This window comes from Miscanthus floridulus, chromosome 15 (assembly GCF_019320115.1).
Source record: "Miscanthus floridulus cultivar M001 chromosome 15, ASM1932011v1, whole genome shotgun sequence".
In the NCBI taxonomy this organism is placed as follows: domain Eukaryota; kingdom Viridiplantae; phylum Streptophyta; class Magnoliopsida; order Poales; family Poaceae; genus Miscanthus; species Miscanthus floridulus.
Genome location: NC_089594.1, coordinates 26,821,254 through 26,847,136, shown reverse-complemented (window position 1 = coordinate 26,847,136; position 25,883 = coordinate 26,821,254). Strand labels below are relative to the sequence as shown.

General features: G+C 44.6%; 2 protein-coding genes and 1 pseudogene across 3 annotated transcripts; 1 reads left to right on the top strand and 2 right to left on the bottom strand.

The window, feature by feature from the left end:
- Positions 1-12,106: 12,106 nt before the first annotated feature.
- Positions 12,107-13,936, top strand: LOC136508140 (magnesium-chelatase subunit ChlI, chloroplastic). 2 transcript variants are annotated; one of them, XM_066502769.1, is made up of 3 exons: positions 12,107-12,279; positions 12,394-12,482; positions 12,579-13,936. In XM_066502769.1, the coding sequence occupies exons 1-3, from the start codon at positions 12,156-12,158 to the stop codon at positions 13,638-13,640; spliced, it is 1,275 nt and encodes a 424-aa protein (XP_066358866.1). In that variant the 5' UTR covers positions 12,107-12,155; the 3' UTR covers positions 13,641-13,936. The 2 variants fall into 2 exon arrangements, with proteins under 2 accessions (XP_066358866.1, XP_066358865.1); XM_066502768.1 differs by having other exon boundaries at positions 12,107-12,482.
- A 2,466-nt stretch (positions 13,937-16,402) lies between these two features.
- Positions 16,403-18,581, bottom strand: LOC136506412 (uncharacterized; annotated as a pseudogene).
- A 3,823-nt stretch (positions 18,582-22,404) lies between these two features.
- On the bottom strand, positions 22,405-24,676 carry LOC136509222 (uncharacterized). Its single transcript, XM_066504047.1, has 3 exons — positions 24,303-24,676; positions 23,740-23,960; positions 22,405-23,238 (listed from the first exon to the last, which is right to left on the bottom strand). The coding sequence occupies exons 1-3, from the start codon at positions 24,616-24,618 to the stop codon at positions 22,651-22,653; spliced, it is 1,125 nt and encodes a 374-aa protein (XP_066360144.1). The 5' UTR covers positions 24,619-24,676; the 3' UTR covers positions 22,405-22,650.
- Between the last annotated feature and the right edge of the window lie 1,207 nt (positions 24,677-25,883).

Sequence of the window (25,883 nt, the reverse complement as noted above, 5' to 3'; positions counted from 1 at the left end):
ACTTTATTAAATACTTGAATATGAAAGGTACATATCTTTGAATGGAATGTTTCAAGGGTTGAAACGCCTAAGGAGATCAATATGCCAGGAATTTGGGACGTCTCTTTCATCCATGTCGCATAGTCTATAGGACCCTGGTTGGGTGACCGCCTTGACCATGAAGGGGCCCTCCCAAGGTGAAGAAAACTTGTGCATCCCGTCCGTCTTCTGTTTCCTATGGAGTACTAAGTCTCCGACCACAAAGAATCGATCGTTGACATTGCAGTTGTAGTATATTCATAAGCCGTTGAGGTATTTTGCCGTCCGAACATAGGTGACTAGACGTTCCGCTTCTAAGCTATCAACTTTGACAAGTCAAGCTTGGTTAGAGTTCTCCTCGTTGTAATTCTCCACCCTGGGTGCTCAAAAGGCGATGTCGGCAGGTAATACGGCCTTAGAGCCAAAAACCATGAAGTATAGGGAGACGCCAGTGTTCCAACTAGGGTGGGAGCTTAGTCCCCAGACCACAGCTGGTAGTTCCTTGAGCCACTTGCCTGGGTGTTTATGTTCCTTCTCATAGAGCTGCTTCTTCAACGCTTCTAGGATCATGCCTTTGGCGTGCTCAACTTGGTTGTTGGCCCTTGGGTGTGCTACCGAGACATACTTGACTGAGATGCATCTTTCATCATAGAAATCCTAGGAGTCACTGCCAGTGAACATGGAACCCAGGTTGGTGATAATGCTATTTGGGAGGCTGAACTTGTGGATGATGTCGTCGAGCAGCACGGCTGCCTTTTTTGCTGTAGCTTGGACATGGGGTTTGAATTTGATCCACTTAGAAAACTTGTCAATGCAGATGTAGACCTAGCAAAAACCTCCTAGCATAGGTTTGAATGGCCCGATCATGTCAAGTCCCTAGCATGCGAAGATCTAAGAAGCAGGAATCGTCTGTAGGGCCTGGGCCAGGACGTGGATCTGCTTAGCAAAAAACTGGCAATTTTCACACCGGCGAACGAGCGCTTCTGCATCGGCGATGACTGAAGGCCAATAGAAACATGCTCGGAAGGCTTTGCCAACCAATGTTCTAGAGGCTACGTGATTACCGCAGGTGCCGGTGTGGATCTCCTTGAGTATCTTCTCGCCTTCTTCTGTGGAGACGCACTTTTGAAGTATCTCTTCCCTGGCATTCTTGCGATACAACTTTCCCTCAACTAGGACGTAAAGCTTGCTACGATGGGTGAGGCGCTCTCTCTCTATGTTGTTAGCCGGGATGTCTGTAGTGGTTAGGTATTTGATGAAAGGCGTCCTCCAATCACTGCTCGGCCCAGGAACCACTGTGACTATCTGCTTGGTAGGTGGCTTTTCTTCAACGTCTTCCTACCCCTGCTTAATGGAAGAGGTCACAAGGTCCTAGATGAAAACTCCAACTAGAACTTCCACTCGGGTTGACACTAACTTTGACAGCTCATCGGCTGCTTGATTATCAACCTGAACCACATGATGTTATTCAATTCTGTAGAACTTGTCTTCGAGTTTCTTTATCACCGTGCAGTAAGCGTCCATCCTCTCGTTAGTGTAGCTCCAGTCTTTGTTGAGTTGATTGATGATGAGTGCGGAGTCACCATACACCATGAGGCTTTTGACGCCGAGCTCCACGGCTATATGGAGACCATGCAATGCCACCTCATACTCCATGACATTGTTGGATGCTTGGAAGTGAATCCAAAGGACATAGCGAAGCTTGTCCTCGGATGGAGAGATGAAGTATACGCTTGCCCCAGCGCCGTCGAGATTAAGGAATCCATCAAAGTACATGGTCCAATGCTCGGGATGATCGGCTGGGACAGGACTCTTCATATCCATCCACTCGGCTATGAAATCGGCGAGCGCCTATGACTTGATCGTCTAGCAGGGCCGAAAGTTGAGGGTGTAGGTGCCGAGCTCGATCGCCCATTTAATGATGCGGCCATTGGCTTCCTTGTTGTGGAGGATGTTGTCGAGTGGGTACTCAGTAACCACTGCTATAGGGTTAGTCTTGAAGTAATGGCAGAGCTTTCGAGATGTGATCAGGATAGCGTACAACAGCTTCTGGACCTGAGGATAGCGAGTCTTAGACTCATTCAGGACTTTGCTGATGAAATGCACTGGGCACTAGACTTTGTAGGCGTGTATGGCCTCTTCTTGTTCGATGATGATTGCTATGCTGACCACTCAGTTAGTCACTACAATGTAGATGAGTAGGGTTTCATCTTTTTAGGGGGGCAGTCATGATCGGAGGAGAAGTAAGGAACTGCTTAAGCTCGGCGAACGCCTTGTCTGCATCCTCTGACTAGACAAACTTATCTTGGGCCTTAAGGAGCTTGAAAAAGGGGAGCCCCTTTTCGCCTAGATGGGATATGAAACGACTGAGAGCCACCATACACCCCGTTAACTTCTGAACGTCCTTGACGCAGGTCGGTGGTTTCATGTTAGTAACCGTCACTATCTTTTTGAGGGTTGGCTTTGATGCCATAGCGGCTGATGATGTTGCCTAATAGGATACTAGATGGGACGTCAAAAATGCACTAAGTGGGATTTAGCTTCCATCGGTACACCTTGAGGGCTTTGAAGACTTCGGTGAGGTCGGCGATGAGGGAATTAGCAGTCTTAGACTTAACCACCACATCATCGACGTAGGCCTCGATGTTCTTCCTGATCTAGTCCTTGAGGCAGCACTGGATTGGTCTTTGATAAGTAGCACCCGCATTCTTGAGCCTGAAGGACATGGTCGTGTAGCAGTAGGCGCCGAAAGGCATGATGAATGACGTCTTGATCTGATCTTCTTCCTTTAAGGCAATTTGGTAATAACCAGAGTAGCAATCTAAAAAGCATAGGAGCTCACAATCGGCTGTGGAATCTATGACCTCATCAATGCGAGGTAGGCCGAAGGGGTCCTTAGGGCAGTGTTTGTTGAGGTCGGTGTAATCAACGTAGATTCTCTATTCTTTATTCTTTTTTCTTACAAGAACCGGGTTAGCTAACCACTCTGGATGATACACCACCTTGATAAAACTAGCAGCTAAAAGCCTAGTTATTTCTACCCTAATGGCATCCTTTCTGTCCTGCACGAATCATCGAAGTTTCTACTTGATCGGCTTGGTGGTCACCGAGACATTTAAGGAGTGCTCAATCAGCTCCCGAGATACGCCGAGCATGTCCGCAGGTTTCCACGTGAACACGTCGATGTGCTCCCTTAGGAAGCTGATGAGCGTGTCTTCCTATTTATGTTCGAGGCCGACCCTGATCTGAGCAGTCTTAGACCGGTCATCGGGGACAAGGGCCACCTTCTTCACCTCCTTGGACTTTGTCGATGCTCGGGCAACCTCCATCATGGGGATCTCCAGGTCCTCTAGTGATATCTGCTACAAGGTAGCGAGGCAGTCTTGCATGTGGATGGAGATGTCGGTAGCCTCAGCGAGCACGGAACTTTCCTTCTTGCAAGCGTAGGCGACGTCAAAGTTGGCCCGTAGGGAGAGGATCCCTTGCTCTGTTGGCATCTTCAGCACCAGGTATGTGTAGTACAGCACGGTCATGAACTTGGCGAGAGCTAGTCAACCGTGGATGGCATGGTTGGCCAAGGATGGCACGGCCCAGGAAGTTGACGTAGTTGGTGCGAAAGTGCTTGGTGGTGCCAAACTACACCGGTAGGGTGATCGGCCCTAGGGGTTGGGATGCTTTCTCGGGGATGATCCCCCAAAATGGAGAGTCCATGGGGATGAGGTCTTCCTTCTTGAGCCCTAGCTCTTCTAGGGATCTAGCAAAAAGGATGTTGAGGGCACTCCCTCCGTCGATGAGGACTTTCTAGAAGTGCATGTCCTTGATGATGGGATCTAGGACAAGCGGAAATGCCTTGGGTATAGGATATTTGCCCACTAGTTAGCCTGGGAGAAGGTGATCGGGTGCTCTGACCAGTCGAGGTACTTGGGGTTGGTGATAGGCTCGTCGTAGCTAGAGACCAACATGACGCGCTTGGCGACAAGCTTCTGCTCTCATTTGTCTTCAAAGGCTGCTCGACCACCGAAGATGGAGGCTACAGTCTTGGTGGCAATCTAGAAAGTAGGGCCTACATCCTTCTCCCATTCTTTGCCTTGACCGTCATTCGTATCATCGTCATTGCGCCGTGGCCTCTTCGCGTCCTCCACACAAAAAGCCATGTTCAAGCCTTTGCACTCTCCCATGGTATGCTTGGTGCCTTATGGATAGGGCATGGGCCATCAAGGAGCTTGGCATAGTTGATGTCATAGGTGCGCTTCGCACGAGGAGGGTTGATGGCATTGACTGAGTTATCAGGCCTACGACAGTGGTTTTGTCTATCTCTCGAGCTCCCTGGGCGGTCATCGCATTGGTGCTCGTGGTCATCGGGGCGATGGTCACGCTCATTGCGATGGCAGTCATGATCGTTGGGGTGATGGTCGCGATCATCGTAACGCCTCTCTTCACGACGGTCATCATGACGGCGTTGAGGGTGATCAGAGTGGGCGGCCCGCTCAGCTTCCTTGGCATCGGCATAGCCGTTCGCTATCTGTATCAGTTCATCGATGGTTGTAGGCCTCTTGCGGTAGAGCTTTCCCCAAAGCTGCTCGTGCTGGAGCCCCTTGGTGAATGCGGTGATAGCCTCACCATCGCTGATGTTGGGGATGAAGTTCCTAGTCTCCGAGAAGTGCATGATGAAACTGCGTAGGGACTCCCCAGAGGTTTGATGAAGCTTTTCCAGGTCATACTTGGTGCTCGACTGCTCGCAGCTGGCCATGTAGTTCTCGGTGAAGACCTTCTTGAGGTCATCCCAAGATTGGATAGAGTCTTCTCATAAGCTAAGGAGCTAGTTGTTCGTAGACTGGTTGAGCATGATGGGCAGATAATTTGCCATCATGTCTTCACTTCCACCGGCAGCTCTCACGATGATCTCATAGAGCATTAACCACTGTGCAGGGTTGGCCTTGCCGTCGTAGGTGTCCACTCCAACTATCTTGAAGCCCATGGACCACCGGACAACTCGGAGTCTTGCCGTGAATGAGCGAAGTCCGGGGCGCCAGGGCGGGTGGTGCTCGGGTCACACCGGGTGCTCCATGCTCAGCGTCGAACTGGCGCCGGCGTTCCATCTCTGCTTCGTAGTGCACGGCCCTTTGTTCTCAATGCGATCTTGGGCGTCGATATTGGCGTTGATGTGTTCATGATGTTTTCCTAAACGGTAAATGGTCTTTATACGGTCGCCCTTCGTTTAGCGTTTAGGCTGTTTACACGGTGTTTAAACGAAGTTAAACGGTCTAAACGGTTTTGTACTTTAAAAAATACATATAATTATATATGTGCATGTAAAACATCAAGTATTCTAGCATTTATACATATTTATCCGAGTAAAAATCAATTATTTTGGTATGTATATATATTTATGCATGTGAAAAGAACCAATTATAGATATTTATGCATGTAACATATCAAGTGTACACATTTATAAATATAATAAACTTAAGTATACAAATTTATCTATACAAAACTGAACTAGATTTACCTCGTGTTCTCCTAAACAGTCATTTAAATAGCTGTTTAGCCCATTTAATGTTGTTTATCTCCGTTCCGTTTAGGCCGTTTAGACCGTTTTTCCTGTTTTTGACCGTTTAAACGGTCAACCATTTAATTTCCATTTACCCCCTAAACAAAACAGTTTACCAATGTTTACCGTTTACTGGCTGTTTAAACGGCCATTTAATCCGTTTAGGCGAATACTGTGTGTTCACGAACGTCATATGTTCACGAACGTCATATCGCAGGGGTTGATTCACCTCCAAGTTGGCGCTGCGGTTACCGCCTCGGTCGCCCGATGGATGAGGTGGGCATCCGCCCTGATCGACATATCCTTCATAGCTGCCCCTAGGTCCTTCATAGAGGTAGGACCCGCCAGCTTGGGGTCGAGGGCGCTCGAAGCCCCGATGTTGATGTCCTCTATCGTGGTGGGAGCGATGGCTGCGAGCCAACGCGATCAAGTAAGATGGAGCAGGATGCTGGATCATTGACTTGAACTTGAGCCGCCATGACGTGCGCCTAGATCTTCTCAACTTCTGGAGTCTGTGGGAGCCTCTCTAGCTCATTGAAAACGACGGCAAGATTGGCGCTTGGCATCTTCTGTACTGGCTGGTTGCCCACCATGTCGAACTCATCCTCCAGATTGCGGCGCGTGCGGTGCGGGGCGTTAGGATCCCCATCAACTCCACGAGAGGCTTCCTCATCTCGGCAACGTTGTTGATCGGCGTTCTTTGCTAGGCGAGCATTGCGCTCATCGGTGATTTCGCCGTCTCTGGTTACACTATCGTGGCTGACATGAAAAATCATGCCCCCGAACCCTAGATTGAAGGTAGGGTAGCTAGAGGCAGTCTTGGTCGAGCCCTTGGAATACTCATCGGGGGTTTCTTCTAGAACATTATGGAGGGACTCCTCCGAAAGTTGGCGAATATTCACCATGTTCACCACGGGCGCGGGCTGATCGGACTTAGTCAGATCAATCATGTAGAGGTCACTGACGTGGTCGTGCTCGACGTGGTCGACGAAAAGGTGGTGGATGGTGTTCTAGTATGCAGATCCCGCACCCTCTAGCCCAAATGGATAGGGCCTCAGTGGGTTCTCCATCGGGGCATCATAATCGGCCAAGCATAGGCCGGTAGTAGGGAGTGGTCGGCGTTACACTGCGCGCCCCTTCGGAGTGGCCGTGATCACTAGATTTGAATCTGGCTGCCTCATACGATGTGGCCAAGTAGGTCGCTCGGTTGTAGTGGCTTGGTGATCTTGGAGTGCAGGAACTTCCTCGCTCGCTCTAGATTGATCTAAGACCGAATCCAAGAGGAGCTGGCATTCCACTAAGTCGTCTATGACCCGATCGATGGATGCAATCACATCGTCATTGCTGATGGATCTCCTAACCCAGCAGCTGGGCGCCAAGATCGAAGATGTCGTTGGAGATGCTGGCATGATCGGCGCAGGGTGATTCTGCACCGCCTCCAAGATTTCCTTAACACCGTCGGCGCTGATGACCCAGGTCATAGATCCTACAGTGAAGGTCAGGCCTGGCTCAGGAAGAATCATGGAGCTCAGGAAGCGGACCATCTAGTTTGCAATGGATTTAGCACACCCCCCCTACCTAGCGCGCCACTGTTGATGAAATCTGGTCGGCAGTCTACCGAGGGGTATGCCCACGGTAGTAGATGAATTGGTGGAGGTGCACGTGAAGGAACTCAATGGTGACACATAACACAAGAGACAACGATTAGGATGGGTTAGGCCATCAGCTTGACGTAATACTCTACGTCCTATGTCTTTGGTGGATTCTATTATGAGATATCCGATGAAAAATGAAGGGGGTCCCTACCCGCCTTATATAGGTTGGGGGTAGGGTTACATGTCGATTGCATCTATCCTAATCGGTTACATGATACATGTTTACAAGGAATATGATATCTAGCATATCCTATCAGATTCTCCTTCGTCGTCAAGGAAGCTTCACGTAGTCTTGCGGTGCACGCCGACCTATGCCGTGCCCCGCGCGGCTTGATCTTATGGGTCAGGCCTCCCCTGGCGGCTTGGCCCATGTACAGCCTAGTGGCTATCGAGGGTTATACCCCCACACATGCTCTCCTCATAGGAAGGTGGGAGAATTTTGCAACTACAACCATGAATGATGCGAATGGAAGAAAAGCCCCAATTTATAGGTCCAAAGGGGGATCAAACGGCTAAGGGCCCCCACGCCGCGTGGCACGCCATGGAGGGCCACAACAAAGGTTAGATACCCGTGTAAGGGCAAATAAGTCTAGGCCTCCCAAATGAGGAGCCATAACAGGGGTCGACAAGACCACATGGCTCCACCTGGGTCGCGAAACACGGCACACTGACATGGTAGGGCTCATCAACCGAGAATCGCATCGTCAGGATGCCCTGATAGGGCGGGGCACAACATCCACCTACCACATTGAATACACTAGCCCTCAAGGGTTGAGCAACGAAGCTCGAGTAGGACACAACCACAAGCCCACGCTCTAACGCACGCGCGTACCAACGCTTTCACGATCACTTCGTGATCACAAAAATGCTCGGGGGCTACTGTCGGGGTTATGACCCCAGGGTGTCCCAAGGCACCGATTAGTTAGCAGGCAGCGTGGCCTGCAATGCAATAGTTAGCAAGGGCCCAAACGATCGAGGCCAAGCAAGAGTCGAGTAGAGCAGACTAGGCGCTAAAGATGGGGTCAGCCCTAACCCCTTGCACCCACCTCAGTCACACGACACTCGCAAAATGCACGACCTCTCCCCGTCACGACCCCTAGAAGGGATGGGGGGAGGTCGAGAGCAGCTAGGCACGCCTGCTCTGACAAAAGCAAGCATGCCGCACTGATCCCACAAGGACCGAGGGGACAGCAGTCACCTCGGTCCCATTAGATGCTAGCCCTGCGCCACAAAGATCAGACAAGACAACACCTCCCCAAGGCGGTGACGATAGGCACGATGACCACCGGCCAGATACGGCTCGATAAGACGCATGAACGATCTCACCCACTATGGGATGGGAACCACGATGGGGGCCTTGACTTAAAGGCCACCCGGGCCGACGAGAGCCACGACCCCAACGATCAGGATCGTGGCCCTTAGCTCCTCAGTGATGACCCAATGATCAACAACTTGAAGGCGGCTGCCAACTCTAGTACCGCGCCCCTACGGACCAGAAGCGATGACGGAGGACACGACGGACACCACGTTACACAGGACGGCTGATGAACCACCATTGAGGCTATAGTGTCGCCACAGCCGGTACATGCACCAGAAGATGGCATAGCTTGAAAGCCAAGTTAGCTAGGACCTCCCTCAGGCTCTCGACCCTTTGGTCGGGAGAACCTCCTCATTGTACAAGCCCTGGGCCTGAACTTTATATAAGGGCAGCTAGGGCACCCTCTCCAGACATATTCTAAATCCTCTACCATTCCATTCATTCACCATTATAGTCGGGCTCCTGGAGCTTCTCTTCGGGCAGCTCTTCGCCTAGCATAGGTCCTTCCATCTCTTCTACCATTCTTGCACCCCCATTGTAAGAACTTCAGAGCATTCAAGCGAGGAACATGCACTCGATCATCTGTAAGATTGGACGTAGGGATCCGACCTGAACCAATATAAATCCTCGTGTCTATTGGATGCTACCATCGTCTTCCTAGAGCAGCGCGACAATCGTATAAGTTTACTAGTCTGGTTTATAAAACACCGACAAAACATTTTCTGGTAATAAATCCGAATCACTTCGTGAAACCGTTTGGCTAATAGGCAGGATGCTAATATACTTTTCATAAAAAATCATAAAAATAAAATATTCTTTAAAAATTCAAAAACTTTTTTTGGGCAAAGAACAACTTAAGTACAACCTATTTTAACTTATTTCACTTAAAAAGTAATTAACAAAAAAATTATGGTTGCTAATAGGGGCAAGAATCAGAATCATGCAAAACCAACTATCTGGCATCTCTCCTTGCCAGGCATAAAAACAAGAAATGTTTCTAGTGATTCTTGAGTGAAGTGATTCTCAGCTGGCCTATTTGACAATGATTCTATTGATTCTCGCAAGAATCAGAAACATTTCTGGTTGTCAAATGGTGCCTTAGTTCATACATGTAATTTAGGACGTGTTTGACAATTTTTCACTACACCTTATACAAGGTTTGGTAAAGGAATGTGTCTATGACATGATATAAGAGTATGGTAACTTACAATCATGATTTAAAAACACCACCTTCCTAAGTTTTTTATGACAAAATTTGTCGGGTCAAACATGCTATAGATTGCTCTTAGTTTGTGTTGTTAATATATATACCAAGATAATGGCAATCGTAGTAGCTAGTGGCATGCCAAACAATACGATCATCTAAATCTTGATAGGTAGGGTGGTTTGATGAGTTGTGAAGCATAAATATGTTTAATATTTTGTCATTTGGATAGTTTTTCAGAGACATTTATTCTTCATACATAGTTACAGATGCTACAATGGTAAAAAGAACCAATGTGGATTATCCATTTACCTAGTTTGAGTTATTTAGGGCATTTAGAAATTTGATTTATTACAAATAATGCATAACAAAATCACAAAGACTATGTTGTCCTAGAGATAAGATAGAGCTACACATAATCCCAAGTTTGGGCTAAGCACTTAAGCAGAGGAGGTCTTCTATGTGATGTTCGATTACTATTGTCTAGGCTAAGAAGAGGAGGTTTTTTCATTGTTATGTGCGTTAGCTCGTTTGGGATGGAGCACATGGGAGTTGGAACATCATCATCATGCAATCAATTTGGCTTGTGCTTACTAGTACACTTCTCTCTCTTGGATGTCCATGTGTTATTTGGATTCATCGTTGCATTCACTACCAAAAGTTCAATATAGTGAGATTCACATTGTATATATTTCAAAAATATTTTATTCTTACTATCAAGTTATGTATAATGATGCTATATATTCAAGTAAAGTTGACACAAGTTATGTCTTTTCCATAAGTTGCTATTAGATGTACATTACAAGTTGCCATAGGTACGTGAAACAAATTACTAGACTATATTTTACATGAGATGCTACCTATACAAACAAGTGTCCCCAATCTACAACAGAAGTTGCTATGTTGCTTTGGTTGTTACACATTAAAACACAAGTTACTATACTTTTTGCATAAGAACTTTTAGGTCATCTTTGAAATTTTTATTACATGCTTTTGCATGAGTTGCTACATTATTTATAGACAACGTGTATTGGACATAACATAACAACATAAGTTTCTACATATATGCATTCCTTGTTGACTTCATCGTTGATGTTATCCAAAAGTGAAAGCAGCAACTGGCGCTCTCTCCTCCAACAAACATGCTTAGTACATGCGCTCCCAACAAACATGGGCATGTGGCAGGCGATGGTAGTGTGGCACAACCAAACTGCTGCATGATGGTTTGTGCTTTAACGTGATGCCAATAAAATAGAGGATCCTTATCTGATTATGAAATAAGTATTAAAGTAGGGACGATGTTTGTGACTAGTTGTAGAAGACCCGTTGAAGGCAATAGGACCAAATGGATGTAAGAGACCCGTTAAAGGTGATAGGACCGGATGTATGTTGTCATGCTGGGGACTAAATTTGACTTTGTGAGGATAAAGGCAAGCATGTTGGGACCAAGGAATTAGGGAAGAAGATAGATTTCCCATAAAGATCCAAGGTGTAATGTGTGTAGACCAAAAAGACCTTAGGGCAAGGATAATATTTATCAATCTAACCTTAAGATACGACCTTGTGTGTTATTAGCGTGTAGTTGTTGCAACTGGCATAATGCTTAAAACCCCTATGATTAGGGACGGATGCAGAGTTTAAGTCTAGGGTGCTCACCTCCCTTCTTCTTCCATCAACCCCTCTTCCTCTTCCTCTCCCTCTTCTTCCCTCTTGCTCTTTCCACTTCCCTCTCTCTTCATTTCATGGAGCCCAGTGGGGTAGGAGGGCTTGAGCAACCCCCCACACCCACACGCTGGATCCGCCCCTGCCTATCATAAAATGTAGAACTTGTTCTCAAATAAAATATTCATTTAGACCCAATCGCTTGGCCCCTTCGCTTTACCACTTTCTTCCCTAGCGCTTCTCGCACGGTAACATCTGGACTTTCTTGCCTAGCGCTTCTCACACATACGCACACTAACATCTAACCTAGGCCAGTGTAGAAGGCGGATCGGAGAGAGAGCCGAAGCGATGAGAGAAACGCTCATAAGGTTCCTTTCTATGAATGTTTTATCGTAGCACTATAGTAACATTATTATTGTTTAATACTATTTTCTAAACCATTACGTTGCTCTAAAATCAAATACACAATACCGCAGTAGCATCAAGCAATCATTTTGAGCCGTTGCGTGTACCCTCAAACCAGTGGCAATGTCGCCCTAGCATCAAGCCATCACCATCAACGTAGATTGCTTGGTGCCGACTGCCAAGCGGGCCTCCGTCCATCCAGTGATCCAGAAGGTAGCAGCCTCCAATCGCAGCATCCCCTCCGATATCGCTTCCCGTCCCCGTCCCTCTCCCCCTGGCTTATCACCCCCTATCCCCCTCCTCCCCCGCTCCTTCCACACAAACCCACACCACCACCGCCCCATGCCCTTTCTTCCTCTCCTCCTCGCCATGGCTTCCACCTTCTCCCCCACTTCCGCCGCGAGGGCCCTCCTCCCGGGCTCCACCTCCCGCCCACTCTTCCTCGCCGCCGCTGCAGCTTCCTCAGGTAACGTCATCTCATCTTACATTTCCCTCCCCTCCCCACTCTGTTTCCCAGCTCGCTCATCACCGAGCACCGAATCCAACACCCCACTGACCCCCCTCCCCGGTCTATTCGCAGGGCGCATTCAACCATCCAGGAAGGGGCTGGACTTCCGCCGCGGCCAATTCACCGTCTGCAATGTCGCCGCCCCCACCGCCGCCGAGCAGGTACGCCCCCCGTTCTCCAATCCCCGCCGGTCAACAGGACATGGTGATCCTTCCTCCGCGACCCCGCATTCGATGTCTGCTTCTGCTTCCGCGCAGGAGGCGACGGCGTCGGCGGCCGCCAAGGAGAGCCAGCGCCCCGTGTACCCGTTCGCGGCCATCGTGGGGCAGGACGAGATGAAGCTCTGCCTGCTGCTCAACGTCATCGACCCCAAGATCGGCGGCGTGATGATCATGGGCGACAGGGGCACGGGCAAGTCCACCACCGTGCGCTCCCTCGTCGACCTGCTCCCGGACATCCGCGTCGTCGTCGGCGACCCCTTCAACTCCGACCCGGACGACCCGGAGGTCATGGGCCCCGAGGTCAGCGAGCGGGTCCTGCGGGGGGACACCAGCCTCCCCGTCACCACCGCCAAGATCACCATGGTCGACCTGCCCCTCGGCGCCACCGAGGACCGCGTCTGCGGCACCATCGACATCGAGAAGGCGCTCACCGAGGGCGTCAAGGCGTTCGAGCCCGGCCTGCTCGCCAAGGCCAACAGGGGCATACTGTACGTCGACGAGGTCAACCTGCTGGACGACCATCTCGTCGATGTGCTGCTGGATTCTGCTGCGTCGGGGTGGAACACGGTCGAGAGGGAGGGTATCTCCATATCCCACCCTGCTCGCTTCATCCTCATCGGCTCTGGTAACCCGGAGGAAGGGGAGCTCAGGCCACAGCTGCTGGACCGGTTCGGGATGCACGCACAGGTTGGTACTGTCAGGGACGCTGAGCTCAGGGTGAAGATCGTGGACGAGAGGGCTCGTTTTGACAGGGATCCAAAGACGTTCCGTGAGTCGTACAATGAGGAGCAGGAGAAGCTCCAGCAGCAGATATCATCTGCACGGAGTAACCTTGGTGCTGTGCAGATTGACCATGACCTCCGTGTCAAGATATCCAAGGTGTGCTCTGAGTTGAATGTTGATGGACTCAGAGGTGACATTGTGACTAACAGGGCTGCCAAGGCGCTGGCTGCATTGAAAGGAAGGGACAGTGTCACGGTGGAGGATATTGCTACTGTCATTCCAAACTGCTTGAGGCATCGGCTCCGGAAGGATCCGCTCGAATCCATCGACTCGGGTTTGATCGTCATTGAGAAGTTTTATGAAGTCTTTAGCTAGATTGTTCTTGAGGTAAACGTTCCTTAGTCACAAATTTTGGCGGGAACCCTCGTGGTCTGCTGTTCTCATAATGTTCTGCTGTTCTAGTAATATCTGGAGCTTGAATTTGGTATCAATTTTATGCGCCTAGCATCATAATAATGTAGAATCCATTCCCTTCCATTTGGAATGCATGCTATGAGCATCATAATGCTCTTTGCATTTCAGCCTTCCTTGTAAATCATTGTTAAAGCAGTTGGATGCTAATAATGTATTATCTTGTTTTTCAGTTTGAATTTCTAAGTATTCGCGAGCCATGTTTTTGACCTTGTGCAATCGCAGTACCGATATGCAGTTGTTTGAGACAGTTGGGGATGTGGAGTGGTAGAGGTTGAAATACATTTTTTAAGGTATTCCTGCTTATAAGGAAGTGTCCAAATGGGTGTTGGGACACTGGCAATTTTGTAAAAAATAATATGTGTCGTTCCCATCGATGAAAGAGGAAATTAATTGATATGAAGCTAAGTGTTGTGTACAGTAAGTGGGGTGTAACTTGGTATGATTTGATGAATAACAGGAAGGTGAACAGATTTTTGAAACCTCGCGGTAGCTACAAAATTAGCTTGAGGTCTCACCATCTCAGTACTCTTGTATCAGTCAAACAACATATCTGTTTGTTGCATTTTAGAATTTGGCAAATATTGCTCTCATTTTTAGGGTTCTGACTCCATGTGTTGATAAGATTATATTTCTGGTTCTAGCTTATATTTTATCTGTGGTTTTATCATACCTCAGTTGTGCTGGTTTTGTCAACTGGGTTGGGAGTCTCTGGCTTGTGAGCCCTGTCTTTGAACTAATTTATTTGGCAACCTTTATTTGCTGCTTAATCATTTGAATGTTTTATGTGCACAGATGAAAGTTGTTGTGCTCCATTTACTCATGTTTTTGTCACTGGAAAATGTAGGTTGATTGGCTTCAGAGCCTTCAGTAGTGTCTTACAACTTTTTTCTAATGCCTGCGCATCGAAGGCTTTGCGTCTTAAAGTTTTTCCGTACTCATTTCTTCATGGTTTGTCAATGGAGAATATAGTTTTTGAGCCTTTTCCTAATAGATTTGTCAGCAAATTATATGATTTATGTATTCCGTACTCTCAATTTCGATTGGGACTATAATTGGTTGTCTTGTTCTGTTTGCTGGATTAATTAATGCTGAGTACTCCTGAAGATTTATGTTCTTAGATTGAAGTTTATCATGCACATTTAGCATGATTTTCTCAATCAAGAATGGTAGATTTTACAACTCTGATATCTCTACATTTTCCTACTATGTTTCATTAAGAGTAATATGTTTCATGAAATTGTCTATTAGACTGGATGGTTTCTATCTGTTAGCTTTGGAACTTATTATTTCTTTGCTCAGCTACTTCCACCAATCTTAAGGATTTTCTGTGTGTGGATTAAAGTTTTTGTTGTGCGCATTTTATCATGACTTTATCAATGAAATTGTAGGTTTGTGGTTGGCCTGTTTTTTGTTCTTTTTTTTTTGGGTGTAAATGGCCTTGGTTTTTTTGGCTTACTCATGCTGATTTTTTTAACCTAGTATTTTCTTGTGTTGAATACCATAATGGTTTCTTTAATACCTAGGCCTTGTATTTCGTATTAGCATTACGATATTTCATGGTAACTGTTTATATCAACTCAGGATCTTCCTCGATATCCTAACTTATTTATTTAATTTACTGGAACAAAAGTAAAAGCGCACCCAGGACCCTATGGTATTTTTTTTTGGTATGCCTAGCATGTGTACCAAGCTTGCTAGCTATGTGCCTAAGCATTTTTTATTTTATCTTATGATGAGTCCGCATCTTGCATTTAGAAGCAACCATTCTTAAGTGCTAAGCACTGCCATGGGCTATTTAGGTCCTGTTTGGTTTCTCAAGGACTAGGGACTAGCGACTAGATTTTAGTCTCATTTGTCTCTAAATTACCAAACATAGGGACTAAAAGAGAGACTAGTAGTCCTTATTCCACTAGTCTCTCAAGAGGAGTTAATTAGAACCAGTGGTCCTAATATAGTCCCTAGTCCTTAGTCCTATTAACCAAACATGCACTTATGCAGCACGCCTTTTTAATGAAGTAGTAGTATTAAATTCTTATTGTACACAGGCAAATTAGTATGGGCTGACTAAAGTTGCTCAAAAACTTTCAAGAAGCACTTTTTTTTAGATCTCTTGGTATAAGAGCAGCACGCTGGTGATGAAAGTAGCGTTGTGTTTGATAATTGCCTTGAGGGCACATGCTTAACTTTCATTTTTTGTCCTATAAAGGGCACACGTGTGTTCTACTGGTGGCCTTGAGAGCACATGCTTTGTTTTCTTTTGTTTGCCCTTGACCTTGAGCACACATGCTCTCTTGCTGTGCACCGTCGGATGGGTACTAGGATATGTGCACAACAGCGAAGCATGTGCCCTTTGAGGGTAAAAGAGAAACTGCATCCCAGGGGTGCCCCTTATCTAGCGACAGGTCGTCGTCCTACGTCTTCTAGTTCTACTGCTGCAGTTTTTTTTTAAAAGGATCCACTGCTGCCAACCTGAACGATTCTGTAGTTGTTTTTTTTTTAAAAAAAAAGGTTCCACCGCTGCCAACCCGAATGATTCTGCTAGTGCTGAATGACAGCTAACATTAGATAAAAATGGGTTCTCTCTGAAGTCAAGAATAGGATGAGGTGTGAGCCTCCACTGTACTAGGCTACTAGCAAGATAACCTTGCACACTACTACACCAGTTCAACATAACACGCACATCACAAATTCAAAATACCAGTCGATACACACACTACTACTTTTGTGCCCAAACATAGTCATTATAAATTACTAAGTGAACCAGTAAAGCTCAAAGCTACAAAGCCTACAAACTACTGACTAATCAGTGACCAAGCAATCTTCACCAACAACTTTGCTACACCAACAGTAATCACATCTCCGTCTCCACCACTGACATGTGGGTTGAAAGTGATGGTTCTTTCACATTCAGCATCACCAGTCTGTGCCACGATAGTCACTAACAGCATCTCCTCAAGAGAGACGGACACAACGGATCTTAAAAGTTGGATAACACCTCTACCGGTGATGTCGTCCTTGTTCATCACACCAGCCAGTTTGCTATCATGAAGCACAAGATGATCAGGGACGCCGGTGGTGCAAGCAACGATTTTTCCATGAAGTTCTCCCCTCAGGATTTCAACTTCAATGGTAGCCTCCACTGCATTGTTCACAACTGCATACATCACTTCCATGGTACTGAGCCTGGTAGCAAGATTTTTGCTTTCAACCTTGCATTTGTCCAAATATCGACTTGGTATGCCCCTGATATTAAAGAATCCTTTACTAAGTTCTTTCTCCTCCTGCACTTGACGATCCTTGATCTTCAAATCAATCTCAACATATACATCATCTAGTAAAAAGAGTCCTCGTTTTGGGCCAGTCAAGATCAATGATTCATCCTATGGAAAAGTTTACATGATATGTTAGATATATAAATTTATCCAATACAATTTTTCAGGCATGCATAGATGAATTGTAGCCATAATATCACATTGATAATAATCTAGCGGTTTGTTTGTACATGTGTATAAGAATAAGAAGCCAAACGTGCATGACGAATTGATAAACAATTGAGCTATATAAAAGATTCTATCAACTAGTATGGACCTAAAGAACATTCTTTGGCTCTACCCATCCATTATAGAGTAAATAACTCTTTTTCACAATAAGAGTTATTCATACAGTGATGGTATTTAATTATGAAAGTTGGCTAAGTAGCTGACCCTTTAGTCCGTTCTTTAATGTCTAAAAGAAACATTAAAAACAAACATAGAAGAAGAGTACCCTTCATTTTGAACATGTGCCTTTTAAGGCTACAACATGGTCATTTGACATTATGCTAACTGATCACTGATCAGAGGCATGCATATGTAAAATTCAACCTTTGAGCAACATACACATTCGGAACAAGAGGATGCCTAGCACCGGAGACTGCATATGACTACAAGAGATAACAGTACGAAAAATACCAGACACCAGACAGGTATGAACATTGGATTTTTCTCTATATATAGGCAAGGACTGCCTACTGCCTAATCCTACTTACCTTTGAGGTGATGGTTTGACAGTTCTCTTTCTCGCGGTGGAAGAGGTAAACACACTTGTAATCAATGCTGTCTCTGAAAATTAGAGTGCCATACACATCAATGGGGAAACCGACATCTGATGATGCTATCTTCACGGATAAAATGTTCACTGCAGCACTCTTCCAGTGCTCATCACCCTCATTGTAGATTATATTGGTGTATCTCATTGGTTCAAGGGGCGCTGTGATGTGGAAAAGGAAAAGAAAATTAGCCGATTAGATTCATGTTTACACCTTAAAACTAATGTTTTAACACTGGCTAACTCGAGTTGAAACTGAAACTAGTTGTCAGCAACACAACCCAGCAGGATAATTTTTCTATGCAGAGAAAACACCTGTGCAGAATGCAGAGTAAAATAATTTGATTGATTACTGGATATTCAATGAATCCAGCAGGATAATAATTGTATTGTACGGCTTGCAAACAAGGTATAATTCACAATAGCAGTACAAGATTGATTTACTTACACTCCTCGTCGAGGTCGAATTCGGAGAAGTCGGCGAAGTGAAATCGGTTGTAGTATTCGCCATCCTGCTTTGGATCGTAGTCTGAGATCTGAGCCCTCACGGCCTTGTTGGCGTTCTCCCTGGCGACCGCCTCCTGGAGGCGCTGCGCCTCCTCCTCTTCTCTCTGCCTTCGCCTCTCATGATCAGCCACCGCCTCCGCCTCGTCGAAGAAGAAAGGTTCCAAGTCCCCCCCAGACCTCGCCGACGTCGTACTCCACGCAGCTGCCGCCCGCCGCCACAGACACGCCGCAGCCGCCGCCTGCTGCCATGAACACGCCGCCGCCATGGGCGGACGCAGTACGTGGACATGGGTGTACAGATGTACACCCAATAATTTTGAGAAAAAAAATTACAGCTACTATGCATATACATGTATAATACATGTAAGTAGACCAAACTTTGTATATTTGATCCAAGAAAGTGTTAAAAGGCTAGTTTCTTGCCGCCTCCCGTGCACCATCTAGCTGGGCCGGCCTGCTAGCCCAAGAAGGAAAGTCACGGAGGGAACCAGAGCACCGTGGTTGCCTACAGGCTCCAACGCTCGTCGCCCCCCGCTGCATCGACTCGAACAAAAAAAAATTCCCTTCGTAGTTCCTCGCTATGGCACCACCAGGCGCCGGTGGGCGCCGGACGGCTGCCGGTCGCGATCGCGGTCGCGCGGATCTGAGCTCTGAGGACGAGATGCGCTTAGAAGAACCCATGGCTGGCGCGGAGGCGTCTGAAGCGGAGGCTACGACCGGCTTGGGGGAAGATACCGCAGTCGCCGAGGACGAGATGGAGCAAGCCACGCCGGCGCCGCACCCACACGCAGACGCAGCGGCAACAGTTCAAACAGCAAGTTCAGAGCCACAGCCACCACAGGTTGGTGTTCTAGACATCTAGCCCTCAGTAGACAGTATTAGTTTATCTTTGATTGGTTGTTGCAAATTTGCAATTGATTCATATTTGTTTAATTAAGCATATATATATAATTGTAGGGATTCAGTCAAGTAAAGAGATTAAAAGTTGTTGATTTGAAGTCTTTGTGGTTCATTTGCTTCTTTTGAAAAGGACAATTTAGTAAAACTTGCAAAGTTTTATCCCATAGACTTCTCAGTCACTGATTTGAGACGTCTAACCTATCAGCTTGGTAACTTTTATTGTTTATATGCGTGGTGATAAAAGATTTAGCAAAGTGAAAAGTATTGCCGAGCTTTCAGTTTTGCTTGTTGAAACAAATAAGCGTGTCTTACACTCGTATGTCTACAAGCTTCTGAAATTAGTCCTATTGCTACCGGTTGCAACTGCAAGTGTTGAAAGAGCATTTTCAGTGATGAACTTCATAAAGAACAAGCTAAGAAATAGCATGGGGGATCCGTACTTGAATGATTGCTTGGTTACATTCATTGAGAAGCAATTTTTTCTATGTGTTGCTGATGAAGACATCATCTCTCGATTCCAAAAGTCGCCTCGTCGAATAAATTTGTAATGTTCCTTTATTAGTTGAGACTTCAAAAATATTGTATGTATTAATTAATTATACTAATGTACTCTGCTCTAGTTCTAGTACTGTTTGCTCTGAATTGATGGACGTTTAGCTTTACATATGCCACAATGGTTTAGTTCAGCATGTGTATACATATGTAATCTGTACACCCAATTTTTAATTCCTGCGTCCGCCACTGGCCGCCGCCCAAGGAAGGATGGGGAACGTATCCGATCCGATGTGATCTTGGTGACGAGCATCGGCTTTACGTTTTGCTAAAAACAAAACACTGTTTGCGTGGCATATGCACAGGGTATATATAGCCGTTTTAATTTACTACTAATTCCATTAAAGATTATAAGACCCCCAAGTTTAACCGTTCGTTTTATTAAAAAAATTATACAAAATATCACATCTTTTGCTGTGACTTGTTTTATTAATAAAAATTCTTCAACGACTTAAATTTAACTATATTTGCATAAACTTTTTTAATAAGATGAGCGATCAAACTTAGGGTCAAAAAAATCAAATGTCTTATAAATTGGAATGGAGAGTAGACAGGCAAACAAAAAAACATAAAGAAAATGGAACGGAAACCAAAACGAAGGAGACGATGAAAAACAGAAAAAGAAAAACATAAAGGAAAAGGAACGAAATCTAAAACCACAGCGGTGAACAAAAACATAGGAAAGGAAAATGAAAAAGGAAAAAAACAAAAAAATAAAACAAAGGGGGATTAGAACAAAACTCGTTCAATTATGATTCTTATTTTATTCAAAAAATTATATAAAATATCACATCTCTTGTTGTGGCTTGCTTTATCTTTTTAAATGAAACCATAGGACATAAACCTTGGTTTATTAATAAAAGTTCTTCAAAAATGACTTAAATTTAACTATATTTGCATAAATTTTTTGAATAAGATGAGCGATCAAACTTAAGGTCAAAAAGTCGAACGTTTTATAATTTGGAACGAAGAGAATAGCAAATAGGCAAACAGAAAAACGAAAAAGAAAAACGGAACGAAAACCAAAACGAAGGAGGCGATGAAAACAAAAAAAAGAAAACATAAAGGTAAAGGAATGAAATGCAAAACCACCGCTGTGAACGAGAACACATGAAAATAAAAGCAAAAAAAAGGAAAAGAAAAACGAAAAAAAAACAAAGGGAGATTAGAACAAAACTCGTTAGATGATTTTTATATGTAATTTACTTAGAGTCGGAAAGATCTATTTAATTAGGACCTTTATTTATCTAGGTTACCTTAAGAACCTGTTGTGTCCAAACTATGTATACGTCAGACGAATATAGGCGTTTTTCATATTCATAAAGTTAGTTATGGAGAGCCAAACCAATAAAAATAAGGAAAGCAATTTGGCTTTGTATTTTGATGTTCGGTATTATATATATATATTCTTCTTGCACTTCTAGCAGTTTTTGTGAGGTCGGAAAAAACATAAAGAATAAGAAGCAACCAATAAAAGATGAACAAGTGATGATGTATGAAAGATGGAAACAAACAATAAAAAAATCGACCTCATATGCTGGGAAAGGCCGTGAAAATATGGGCCTTTGGAGAAATAAAAAAGATTCAGTAACAGGAAACATTCAGCAACATAGGCACCTATAGACGTGATTTTGTGAAAATAGGAAACAATCTGTGTGGAAAAAAAATCAAAAATAGGAAACCCATGCCATATGAGACGTGGATTAGTGACGAAGAAAATTAAAATCGGAAACCAAGCAGACCGAACGAGATATAGTCTTATCCTTTCTATTTAAATTAGGATTCCTATTCAATTTACTCAATATACTTCTCCCTCCGTTTCAAATTATAAAATATATTAACATTTCTAGGTTTATAGCTTTTGCTATGCATCTAGTCCCAATACATAATACTCCCTCCGTTCCTTAATATAAGCCATATAGATTTCTAAAGAAAATTTCAAAATATAGGTACGTATCAGCTCCCACGCCGATTAGTTTGAAAACCTTCCCACCATACATAGCACATACCCTAACCAATCTCTTAGATTTAAGAAGCAATCTGATTGGGAGAGAAAAGATGGCCTGATTTTCCTTTTTTTTCCTCGGTCTCATATCCTTTCCCAAGCCGTGCGTTAATATTAGTGCTAAAAACTATATGGCTTACATTAAGGAACGGAGGGAGTAAAAGCTATGAATTTTGAAATGTCAAAACATCTTGTAATTTAGTACAGAGGAAGTATCAAAGAGATCTATTAGGATTAGAATTTCTAGCTATTTGAAAAGCTGAATGTGTCATTTCCCAGCACGCTGGTGATGGAAGTATGCCGCTGTGTTTCATGGGGGCTATAAAAACAGAGCAAAGCTAGCTGGCTGGAGTATCATGGGGATCAGTGCAGGGTGGTGCGAGTTCTCAGGTTCCCCTGCTACCAGAACGAGTGGCAAACCGGCACAAGTGTCCCAAGTCTGATCGGTCGACCAAAATGATCCTGCCAAACTCCTGAATGAGAGAGCTAAGGCAATGACTATCCACAGCATGGGCTGTTACAAACGGTTCTTGAAGCAGGAGAGAAGGTTGGAGGAAGATCAAGTAGAGTGGCATTGTAAAGAGCGATGCTGAAGGGAAAAAACAACGCTAATCGAAGAATCTTCTTTGCTCGATAATACTGAACCAAATAAAACAATCTCTCACTAGTTTCAGCATCAGAACACTGGTCAGTCTGATTGGATAGATGTGGGCTCTCTTTGCAGTCACGCCTAGGATGAGGCGTCGGATTCCACTGTACTAGCAAGATAACCTTACACACTACCACACTAGTTCAACATAACAAGCACATCACATTATACAAGTCGATACATTGCGGCCAACATATGCTTAGCGCTACGAACTAGAGACGAATCAGTGACCAAGCAACCCTCACCAACATCTTGGTTACACCAAGAGTAATTATATCTCCGTCTCCACCATTGATGTGTGGAGCAAAAGTGATGGTTCTTTCACATTCAGCATCACCAGTCTGGACCACGATAGTCAAAACCAGCATCTCCTCCACAGAGACAGAGACAATGGATTGCAAAAGTTGGATAACACCTCTACCGGTGCTGTTGTCCTTGTTCATCACACCAGCCAGTTTGCTATCATGAAGCACAAGATGATTAGGGACCCCGGTGGTGCAAGCAGTGATTTCTCCATAAAATTCTCCCCTTAGGACTTCAACTGCAATGGTAGCCTCCACTGCATTGTTCACAACTGCATACATCACCTCCATGGTACTGAGCCTGGTAGCAAGATCATCGCTGTCAACCTTGCATCTGTCCAAATATCGACTTGCTGTGCCCCTGATAGTCAAGCATCCTTTACTAAGTTCTTTCTCTTCCTGCACCTGATGATCCTTGATCTTCAAATCAAACTCAACATGTACATCATCTAGTAAATAGAGTCCTCGTTTTGGGCCAGTCAAGATCAATGATTCATCCTATGGAGAAGTTAAAACATGATATGTTAGTGATATATATTTATCCAATACAAACAAAGCACACTAAATTTCAGGCAAGCATAGATGAACTGATGCCATTGCTAATAGTCCAGCAATTTGTCTGTACAGTGTGCACGTGTATAGTGATATCAGTACATGTCTCAAAATGCTAGTATCAATAAGAAGCCAGACGTGCATGACAAAACTGACAAACAAGCAAGGTATAGAAATGATTTTATCAACTACTATGGACCTAAAGGATGCCTGTGTAAAAGAAACATTAAAACAAACATAGAACAAGAATATGCCCTGTTCTGAACATTGTGCCCTTTATTAAGGCTACACCATGGTCATCTGGCATTATGCTAACTGATCAGCAAGCTATACATTCAGAACAAGAGGATGCTTAGCACCTATGAGATTGCATATGTTTAATGACAACTGATAGGGATAACAGTACAAAAATATATAGGCAAGAAGGGAGTGCCTGATCCTACTTACCTTTGAGTTGATGTGTTGACAATTATCTTTCTCACGATGGAAGAGGTAAACACACTTGTAATCAATGCTGTCTCTGAAAATCACAGTGCCGTACACATCAATGGGGAAACCGACATCTGATGATGCTATCTTCATGGATAGAATGTTAACTGCAGCACTCTTCCGGTGCTTATAACCCTCATTGAAGATTAGATTAGTGTATCTCATTGGTTCAAGGGGCGCTGTGATGTGGAAAAGGAAGAAAAGCTAGACGATTAGATTCATGTTTACACTGGAATAATGCTAATACTGAAGTAGACACACTTGTTGCATAGTTTTTTTTTCGACAAAAATTGTTGACACTGGCTAACGAGTGGAAATTGAAACTAGTCGTCAGCAACACAACCAAGTAGGATAATTTTTCTATTGAGAAAACACGATATGCAGAATGCAAAATAAAATATTTAATTGATTACTGAATATTCAACGAATCCAGCAGGATAATAATTGTATGAATTAAAGTTCTACGGCTGGCAAACAAGGTAGATCAATGCACGCTAGCAGTACAAGATTGATTGACTTACACTCCTCGTCGAGGTCGAATATGGAGAAGTCGGCGTAGTAAAACCGATTGTAGTATTCGCCACGCTGCTTCGGATCGTAGTCTGATATCTTAGCCAGCACGGCCTTGTTGGCGTTCTTCCTGGCGATCGCCGCCTGGAGGCGCTGCGCCGCCTTCTGCGCCTCCTCCTCTTGTCTCCGCATTCGCCTCTCATGATCAGCCACCGCCTCCGCCTCGTCGAAGAAGAAAGGTTCCAAGTCCTCACAGTCCTCGTCGTCGTCGTTTCCCAAGCGGTTGCCGCCCGCCGCCACGGACTCGCCGCCGCCGCCCGCCGCCATGGACACGCCGCCGCCCAAAGAAGGAAGGGGAATGTGGATCGGATGTGATCTAGGAGGATTTTTTTTTTTTTCCGAGGTCGCTTCTTATTATGGGCTGAGAACATCAGCCGCCTCCCGTGTAGGGATGAAAACGGTAGGGATATTTTCCGATCGTATTTGAAATCGAATCCGTTTAGAGGGGTTGAGATCTGTCCGTATCTGAGTTCGGATATCAATATCCGATACCGTATCCGTATCCGAATACTCAAATCGTATATTTATGATGTCGATATCCAATCGTATCCTATCCGACATAGTTGACACTATCCGTATTCGAATCCGAATCTGGACAGAAAAATGAAAATAAATGTAATATCGGTGATATCCGTCCGTATCCAATCCGTTTTCATCCCTAATCCCGTGTGCCAATTTGTTAATAGGCAGCCCAGTATTTTTTTTCTCTCTTTTTGGACAACAGGTAGCCACTAATTTGATGGACCCAAGTTCTAGAAAAACTTTTGATGCACCGAAACCAGGTCACAGACTAAGTAAAAGTTCAGTTTATGTCTCTCAACTTTCACGAAAGTCCGCTTTACATCTTCAACTTTAAAACCGGACAAAACACGTCTCTTAACTTTTAAAACCGTGCAAATTACACCCCTCGGTGCATTCGGGCAGTGGTTTGCTACAGTAACAATGATTTTGTTTTTCCTTTTTTATTTATTTATTTTGGTTGAATCTTTAAAAAATCATAGTAAATCACAGAAAAATCATAAAATAAAAAATCCAATTTTGTTGGACTCCATATGAGTAATCTACATAGTAAACATATAATATGGTATGCTTTAGTACAAAACTTTTGTTGTACCTTTAGATTTATACATTTCTATAATTAATTAGAATAATTCATAACTGCAGCTTCTATAACTATTTTGTTGGACTAATGCATAATATATTATATGTTCACTATGTAGATCTACTAATGTGAAGTACAATAAAATTGGATTTTTTATTTATGATTCTTCTATCCTTTACTATGATTTTTGAAAGATTCACCCGAAATAAATAAAAAAAAAGAAAAACAAAACCATTGTTATTGTAGCAAAACCACCATTACTGTAGCAAAACCACCGTCTGAAACGACCGAGGGATATAATTTGCATGGTTTTGAAAGTTGGGGGATGTGTTTTGTTCGATTTTAAGGTTAAGAGATGAAAAACGGACTTTCGTGAAAGTTGAGAGACCTAAGCTGGACTTTTTCCCACAGACTACAGGCGGACGATATC